Here is a 9,289-nt window from a genome sequence, read left to right as displayed (position 1 = left end):
CTTTCTCCATACCCCATGAATCAAATTTTGGTTTAAAGGGTTGTTGATCTGGTATTCAGCTCCGTATAACAAAAGTACATCTATAATTTCCACGGACCAACGAATTCACGTCTGACCCGTGCTCTAGGAAAAAGTTCACCAGTTCTCTTTTCTCCATAGCCATATGCACCAATGTCATCCCCTTTGGGCTCCCTGTGATTTCATGAACTGAGCTAACGTTGGGGTTTCTGCTAATATCGATTCGATCGATTGCCCAACACCAATTTTCGTTAAATGGTTGTTTGGTAATTGGAATTTTCCACTCTCAAAAATTGTTTTAAATAATTTTCTTTTGAGTTACAGAATTTACAGAATTAAAAACCCCTAACTATACCAGCCATTCCACTAATTCATACATTAATTGCGCGCCATTAATTTAGCTGAAACAAATTAAACTAAAATGTTTGATATTTTCTTATATCAATATTTCTCCTAAGACTGCTTATTAGCAAGTACCAAATGTACGGTTGAAATATATATTGCAAGTTATGGAATAAAATAAAAGAAACTAAACAGTTCCTAGCAGAACAAGCAAAACTACCATTGCCTCTACTTATCATCGAATAAAACTCACTTTGAATAATTCATAACATATATTCATATGATTGGAATACAAAGTAAATACTAAACTGCAAATAAACTACTACCTAAATAAAATTACACTGCATTATGCAGAATAAATAGCAGCATATAATTGTAATAAAGTAAACATTAATCTACTAAAGTATTTAAATAAAATCTACTGGCATTGCTCTAAAGCTGGCCGATGATGGCAATTGTCCAGTGGTTTACATGCATCTAAAAGTTCAAAATTTTTCCAAACAAGTTCTTGAGCATGATTCGATTACACATTTAACAATTTGAAATGAACATTAAAACAACTATAATCTCGCTTACTTTCAGTTAATGTATTCTTGATCTTATAGAATTAAAGACCCCACCTACTTCATAAATTACTTGCGCGCATTTAATTTACGTGAAACAAGCTAATGGTTCGAAATAGGAGACCATCGTTCTACAAGCTTAATTCAATGTTATTAAGGGACAATGAAATCAACTTCTAACGAATTTAAATTCCACCCATAGAGCAAATACTGACTGAGTGTCTCGCCGCATTAAAAAACATGGTTGAATTTTTTCTTGGGATTCAACTCGATTGTTCTTGGGATGTTAAAGTGTCAACTAATACAAGCAAATGTATTAACATTACGAAAACCACTTGAAATATCTGAATGAAACGTTTAAAATAGTAACGGTCGTAATTAGGTTGGGCAACAGATGTGGCACTGGTTGCAGATACGATGAATTCACTTATTTCCAGCTCCTTAAGTATACGCACCACTGACCGTCTTCCGAAGGCTTCGGCAAGCATTAAAGGTGTGAATCCACTTCGGTTTTTCCGAATTAGAAATTCCTTCCTATATAGCAGCCTTACTGCTTGCTCGTTTCCTGAGAAAGCCGCTTTATGCAGAGGAAGGTCCAAATTGTCAGTCACCAAATCAACTGAGGCGCCTTGCTCTAACAATACTGCAACCGCGTTTCCATTTTTTCTCCCACCAGCTGCCACATGCAAGGGAGTGGCGTTGTAGAAGTTCCGCAGATCGATGTTGGCGTTGTTTTCGCTGAGCATTTTAATTATATCACAGTAGTTTCTTCTCGCTGCTTCGTGTAATGGAGAGTCTCCGGACTGGTCCAGCTGGTTAACATTGATATTGAGAGCGAACAATCGCTTGCAGACCTCAGGTTGGTAGCTTTTCACAGCCAAATGGATCAAATTTTGCTTTAAATGGTTGCTGATCTGGTAATCAGCTCCGTATAATAAAAGCACATCTACAATTTCCACGGAGCCCCTTAGCACCGCATGTATCAACGGAGTTTCTCCACTTGCTGTTTTGGCATCCACCTCTGAGCCGTGTTCTAAGAAAAAGTCCACTAGCTCACTTTCTCCATAGCCGACAGCCATATGCACCAATGACATTTTGGCTCCCTGTTTCATTTTGGCTCCCTGTGATTTAATCAAGAGATCTAGCGTTGGGCTATCTGCTAATATTGATTCAATAGATTGCTCAACTGCCATTTTAGTTTTAAGTTTGAAAAATCGAATTTTCTGCAACAAAAAATTGTGTCGAATAGTTTTCTTACGACTACACTATAGAAGAAATATCTGAAATCGTCTAAAACAAAATATTCATATCTAGTTAATGAAATGAATAAAATGTAAATTTTGCTGCTGATGAGTTTGTATTATTTGTATAGGGCGTTAGTTTATACTATGGATTACTTTTGAAAAAATGGCGAATTAATATTATAATTAATGTTCAAGTAAGAATCAAAATGCTAAAGCGGCTACACTGTCAAATTTACTCACCAGGTTAATAATAAATGGAACCAGACTATTAATGGAGACACTACTTGACTCTCTGTTGTGAGCTTCAATGGCTGTCCAAATGCAAGTAGCTGAGTTTAAATAATGCTTCCTTATCAACTATATCAACAGTACTATTGCGCTAATTCTAAAACTGATTTTAAGTTGATATTGATGATAAATAAATAGCTAATGATTTTGGGTCTAATATTACTTCGACAGACCTTACGAAAAGGTATCATTCAGATATAACATAGTCATTAAAGAGCAAACAGTATTAGGCCCAAGGAGTAATTAAGCCAACATTATTTACTGTTGCATCTTGCTATTTGCGGGCTATGCAAATTTCGAGCCTAATGAGAAAAATTATTACACTAGAATTAGTTTATTAATAATAAAAAACACTTCGTGGGCTTCTCCAAGCAACATTTACAGCAAACTAACTTATCAATTAATGATATTAACTAAAACTTATAAATTAGAGAAAACAGGAAGAAGTCTCCAAACCGGTATATGCCAACAATTAGAAAAACCGAATAAATCAAAGTAAAAACTGAAATAGAATTGAAACGATTTCAATAGTGTCCCAACTGTGCGTGTAGATACGTTTAGGTCAGTGGTCGGCAAACCTATTAGCCAAAGAGCCAAATATGAACATTACAACAATTTAATAAAAATTTAGAGCCAAATCTGCTTGTTTAATAAACTTTGATTACACTGAATAAGTAATGCACTAAATAAAACTAAATTTTTTACTTAATAAATATTTATTAATGCGAACAAGCTGTTCGGATGTATTTATAAAACAACTTTTTATTTTTGTTTGAATTTATTATTTTAAGTTAGTTAGTTTTTCTCTCTTAGCAATTTCTTGTCTGAAAACAAAACTTGCAATGTTAATATTGCTGGAAGATTTCATCCAGTTATTAAACACACAATTTGACGACTCTTGACTTTTTGAAGTTCCTCAACTGCTTTCTTCCTTTCATCACCGATTCAGTGCTAAATGACGCTGACTTTCTTGTAAAGTGTTTTTCTAAATTTGACTTCTTGTTATGAGCGAATTTCTTCATACAAAAAATAAGTTTTGAATAAACGCACTTTACTACTTGTCGGTCCACTCAACTTTAAATTCGCAGTTTTCATCTTCCGTTTTTCTGTGCTTTTTTTGGTTAATGTTAATTGCCTATAAAATATTTCAAATATGTTTTTTGCTAAAGCCACCAGTACAGAACTATTATCATGATTAAACTGATGAAAGTAAAAATTTTATAAAAATATTTTAAAAAGACGTGTTTTGTTTACGTTGACCAAAACTAATAAAATTAAACTCGATGTGCGTTACGTATTTTTACAATAGGAAATTTCAATTGTCTATCAATCTTTTAATTTAAACAACAAACAAGTTCTCGATTTATAATTCTTCCAGAAAGGTATTAGAGAGAAAATTACAAAAAATGCAACGGATGCTATTTAAAAAACCTTAGTTTCAACATCAAAAAATATTTTTAAATCCCGAACTTATCGGAATTATCGAAGCCACCAAGTGAGGTACCAACAATACACAAAGTTATTTCGAAATCCAGCTATTTGACTAATTCGTCTCATTTGTCCGAAAATAATAAAAAAAAATAATTCATTTAAAAATTTGGTCAAGGAGCGTGTCTGAAAATGGTAAATCTCTTTCTAAAATATCTCGCCTCATAAAGTCAATCTGATGACATATGTTTTTAACATATTTTGCGCATTTATAATTTTTTTATTAAATGTACATATTTAGTGTATGAAGAAGTATAAGTAATTTAAATTGAAAGGTACTGGAAATAGAACAAAGCAAATTTACCATGTATGAGAATGTAACTCGAAGAAGCATAAATGTACCTGTGATATGAAAATTTCTTCAAAATATGAAACACATTTATTCCACAAAATTCACACAATTATTATTTAGTAACTTTAAATAGTTGCTTGCTTTAAAGAGTTGTTCATTGTTCTTCTTGATGAGATTTTCATAATTCGGTCGTGCCTTCTTTCCAAAATTGCAACAAGAGTCTTAACATATTTTAGCAGAAAATGTCTGTATGAGATTCGAATAATTTATTATGTTTGAATAATTATTAGACACAATTTACATCACTTTTTCGGTTTCTCTCACTCCTTCACAGCTTGTACCTCTGTAGTGAATTCTGTTTGGAAACTACGCCTCTATCTATAGTATCGAAGAAAGTCCGAGCAGTCGGAGTAAATTTATTCAACCTTTCTAGGCTGTCGCAATTAAGCCACGATTTAAATACTTAGGTCAATATAGGGAATTATTTGGAGGATCTTCAGTCGAGCTAATGAGTTCGATTGAGAAGAGAAACTTCCCAACCGAAAAGTTAGATCAATGGGCACGTGGAGATACAACTGTGTTTGTTTTGACTTGATATAAAATGGCTTTTAACTTCGACTTTGCTCGTAGTTGGTTCTGCTGTTTTCGTCAGCAAAAACCACATTGGGTGCGATAGTTTTTAAAGTTGCAGCTAAAATAAGCTTAAGCGCCAAGTGTTTAAAGCATTGCCCATGGAGACTGAGTAGCGACTCCATTATAAACATGCTCATAAAGTTTCAACAGGAAACAATATCAGCATAATTGAAGCGAAATTTCTCCCTCTGTAGAATTTTTCCACCCGGTTTTAATTAATAATTTAACCCCGGTTTTTGAGCGTCCAGGTTCTTTCAGAAAGTTTTGTAAAAAACTCCTCATGATATTTGTTTCTTCTGGATTTACGGTCGTTATTGAAAATATTTTAGCATATACGAATGTGTAAATTGTATGTCTAAATTGAAACGTAAATGTAAAAAATCAGCATTTTTGCAAATTCCTGCTATAAGTTGTTTAGTTTGCAAAAATGATTGCATTGCTTGCACCCGCAATCCATTCTAATCATCGAATAAAGCTAATTCAGCAGAATCATAAAACAGTATAATTGAAATAAAATTAAATACATATTAAGCAACAATTAAACTAGTAATTAAAATAAGTCACAAACTGGGAGATGGTTTGTTGAAAATTTGGCTTCAGAAACAACGTACTAACATGGCTTTCACACTGACCGGGGATTAAAATTGGCCATTGAGTCTATAATTGACTCCCCGGTCTTAAATCGCTCTTTTTACAGGTATGGCACTGGTTCTTCTGAGCTTTTGACGCACTTCCAGCTCTTTAAGTAAATACACCACTGATCGCCTGTCATGGGCTTCTGCCATCATTAAAGGCGTGAGTCCACATCGGTTTTTCACACTTAGAAAAGCTTTCCGATAGAGCAGCTTTACTGCTTTCTCGTTCCCAGATCCTGCTGCTTTATGTAGAGGCAGATCTCCATTGCAAGTGACCGCATCAATTGAGGCGTGTTGCTCTAACAGTACTGCAACCGCGTATCCGTTGTTTTTATTACTAGCTGCGACATGCAAAGGAGTGTAATTATCGAAGTCCCTTTGGTCAATTTTAACGTTGCTTTCTGCCAATATTCGAATAATATCACAATAGTTTCTTTGAGCTGCTAAGTGCAATGGAGATGCTCCATCGCGGTCTAGTTGGTCAAAATTGATCTCCATAGAGAGTAATCGTTCACATACCTCATTTTGTTGGTTTTCAACCGCCAAATGCAAGAGATTTTGACTTTTGTGATTCTCGATCTTGTAATCAGCACCGTGTTCTAAGAGAATATGAACAATTTTAGCGAAGCCCCTCTGGACGGCGAACATTAATGGAGTGTCTCCACAAGCCGTTTTGGCATCCACATACAATCCGTGTTCAAGAAAGTATTGCACAAGTGTCTTCTTTCCGGCTTTAACAGCCACATGCAACAATGTCTCTCCAATGCTATTGCTGATGTTGATATCGGCGCCTTGTGCTATTAAAAATTCAGCTAAAGACGGGCTATTTGCTAAGTAGAAAAGCGGTGTTTGCCCGAGATGATCTTTAATATTCATTTTTGCGTTACTGTCTGCGAGGATTTTGATGATGGGTTTATGCTGGTGGATGCAGGCCAGATGCAACGGAGTTTGTCTTCTTGCATTTACAACGTCCGGTAAAGCCTTCAAAGTTAGTAGCTTCAGAGTTGTTTCCGTATTTCCTGCAACAATTAAAGATTTAAATTATTTTGTTAGGTGTATGAAAGTTTTATTGCTTTGAAGGATCCCTTTTTAGCTCCCTATCAATAAAATTGGTTCACTTTTTTAACTATAATTTTTTTCCTGACCCTCTTACTTAATTTCTTATGAGAATCCGAGTAATTCAAGGTGCACGCCGTTTAGCTAATAGCCATTTCTAGAAAAACGACTCACCAAAATCGAATATCACAAGTTTTCTGAAACTACTTTGAAACGTACGACAAGACTTTGACTACCGGTCTTGGCCTATTCAGCGTTTTAAGGCATCCCTTTGTTGATAATATTATTTGCTCTAAAATGCTAAAATCAAATTTAATGTGATTTTGAGTTGATATTGATGGTATGCGACTGTAATTAAGTCACCATCTTGTTGCATTTTCGATATTTGTGGCTCGCTAACATTTGAGCTAATAAAGGAAAAATCCATTAGTGAAAGGGAAGGAAAAGTTTATTATCCTTCTTTTAAAGTCTATTTACAGATTTCGCATATTTTTATATTGATGTGAAACAGTCTATTTAGATGTTTAAATAAAGAAGCTATTTAGAAGTATTTTTTAATAAAAACATTATTTCACCAAGTCTCAGGTTATTTAGGTCTGGAAAGTGAATGCTTTCAGTAATTTGTACCCGCAGTGCAGTTGCAGAACTCCCTACCTTAGTTTGAACTCAACCTTTCGGTGACTGCGTCAGAAAACAATTTTGTCAAAAACTGCAATATCTGCCACACAAAAAAAGATCATGTTAAAAAATTCTTGTGTAGAAGCACCATTAACATTCCAACAGCTGGATGAACTGGTGAATTTGTGGTCAGCTCAACTGGGCGCTGAAGAGCAACAATTTCGATTGCAAGCAGAATACACAAATGACCTTTTCTTCAAAATCGTGCAGGTCCATCGCTACTTGGAGCCAATTCAAAATCGACTGAATTTTCTGAATAGTCTACAAGATGACTTGGACAGGCAGATTCAGTGTATCAAATACAATCTAAATAACGCAGAGCAAATGCTTGGAGGTTTGGAACTCTATGTTCCATCAACCTGCAAATGCAATAAGATCAATTTGCTGACTCCTGAAAGTACCTATAAATTGGCTGAGAATCTTGCCTGTGAGCTTCAGAATATCCAGACTCAAGTAGATCAAGTACAATCCCACATTCCCTCAAGAACTGATTATTCGGACATTGAAATGATTGCTGACATTTTACAAACCGACATGAAAAATCTGGAGACTATTGAGCTTCGGACGGAAAAAATCGAAGCTAAGATGAACGAAGTGGAATATTATAAGCAGCTGTGTTATCATGTGTTTAAGTTTCAACCTGTTAATCGGACATGATTTCCCATAAATATTTGCTATTGGTAATTAGATTAATAGGGCAATGAGGGCAAACTTTCTTAAGTTGCATGTGATGGGGAAGTTTCACTTTACTGGTTAACAAAGTTCAACTTACTGCGTTGTAACCTCGTTTCGATATGTTGAATTTTAAGCATTCAATCTCCCATAAATTTTAGCAATGAATTGAGAATTCCGTTAATATTGGAATTCTGAGTAACTGCAGCTGCTTTTGTAACCTGGAGGTGAATTTTCCCCAGAATTTAATTGCAAAGCTTATTACAATATTTGCCATTTATTATCTGTATACGTGGCCATTTCTGCTGCTCTATTAATAAACAAAACTTTTTAGAGTTACAGTCTAAGACAATTCGGAGAGTGAAGAGCGAATGCAAAAAATAGTTTCATCTACTGGCGTCATGCCGAATTTGAAACCTTTGGGAACTTAAAAATACTGAAGTTTCTGTTGTGTGTATTGCAGTCGTATTGTACCATTTTGTAGAACGCGAAGTGGAAACCCTGTTATAATGCTTTCGTGTTTGAAATTTTGACAAATTAAACAATATATTCGATAATATAGGGAGCAAAATTTAAGAAAATTTTAAGATACAGATGCAAACATTGCATTCAATTTAAATTGAGTAAAATAGACAGTATGAAGTATGAAGATTATTGGTCGGCAAAAAAATTGAGAGTAAACTAATGAAGCACGAGAACATAAAAGAAAAAGCTCTGCTTAAAAAGTGGCCTTTCGTGGCTTGTTTGAAGCGTTTGTCCGTTAACGTAAAAATTTGCATATTTATAAACCCAAATTGAAAGCAACTGAACCAAATATTATTCTAACAAATATTTTCAATTACTTGGCTAAATTTTTTCCCCACAATTTCGGAGCCATGTGGGTTTAGCAGTGTTTTTCATGATGCGATTCTAACGATTTATTAAAAATGTATGGCTTAAATTAACTGTATGAGTCCATTTCGCAAGACTTTTTAATTGTTTGGACTAAATGCCAAAACCATTTTGCCAAGGCTTACTTTTTGGCTTAATGGCAATCTAAACGAAGTGTTATTAAATTTTACTCACCGTGTTGTGCAGAATAATGCAGCAAACAGTTGGAGTGCTTATCAGGGACATTGATGTCGTAGCCGTACAACTCCAAGTTATCTAGTGCCACATTCAAAACCAAAAAACAGCCGCTGCGAGCCACATCTCCAAAGTCGAAATTCATCATCAACAATTGCAATTCTATTTTGAACTTTACAATATAAAGTACTTTAATACTACGACAGCGATAACAAGAATTTCGAGATAAGATTAAATGTGACGACTTTTTCTACTAGTGTCATTTTATTTATAGTTATAAATTTTATATGCACGATCTGGGTGTGCTCGCAAGGA

General features: G+C 34.6%; 2 protein-coding genes across 2 annotated transcripts in view; one reads left to right on the top strand and one right to left on the bottom strand.

Moving 5' to 3' along the window:
• LOC109539619 (rap guanine nucleotide exchange factor 4) overlaps positions 1–9,289 on the top strand; it is a 104,953-nt gene that overhangs the window by 24,975 nt on the left and 70,689 nt on the right. The gene's annotated exons all lie outside the window — the stretch shown is intronic.
• Positions 5,348–9,205, bottom strand: LOC109533623 (ankyrin-3). Its single transcript, XM_019898995.2, has 2 exons — positions 8,975–9,205; positions 5,348–6,522 (listed from the first exon to the last, which is right to left on the bottom strand). Exons 1-2 carry the CDS (start codon positions 9,120–9,122, stop codon positions 5,546–5,548), a joined length of 1,125 nt encoding a protein of 374 aa, XP_019754554.1. The 5' UTR covers positions 9,123–9,205; the 3' UTR covers positions 5,348–5,545.

This window comes from Dendroctonus ponderosae, unplaced genomic scaffold, assembly GCF_020466585.1.
Source record: "Dendroctonus ponderosae isolate FM_Combo_2020 unplaced genomic scaffold, Dpon_F_20191213v2 Dpon_F_20191213_5, whole genome shotgun sequence".
Classification (NCBI taxonomy): domain Eukaryota; kingdom Metazoa; phylum Arthropoda; class Insecta; order Coleoptera; family Curculionidae; genus Dendroctonus; species Dendroctonus ponderosae.
Note: the sequence above shows the minus strand (reverse complement) of the source record. Positions and strands in the feature narration are given on the sequence as shown.

What these genes read in the sequence shown, in the direction of transcription:
- LOC109533623 (XM_019898995.2), bottom strand. Translation starts at nt 9,122, where the DNA reads ATGATGAATTTCGACTTTGGAGATGTGGCTCGCAGCGGCTGTTTTTTG. An exon ending in GCATTATTCTGCACAACACG is followed by an intron (nt 6,523 to 8,974) that starts GTGAGTAAAATT and finishes TAATTGTTGCAG; the next exon opens with GAAATACGGAAACAACTCTG.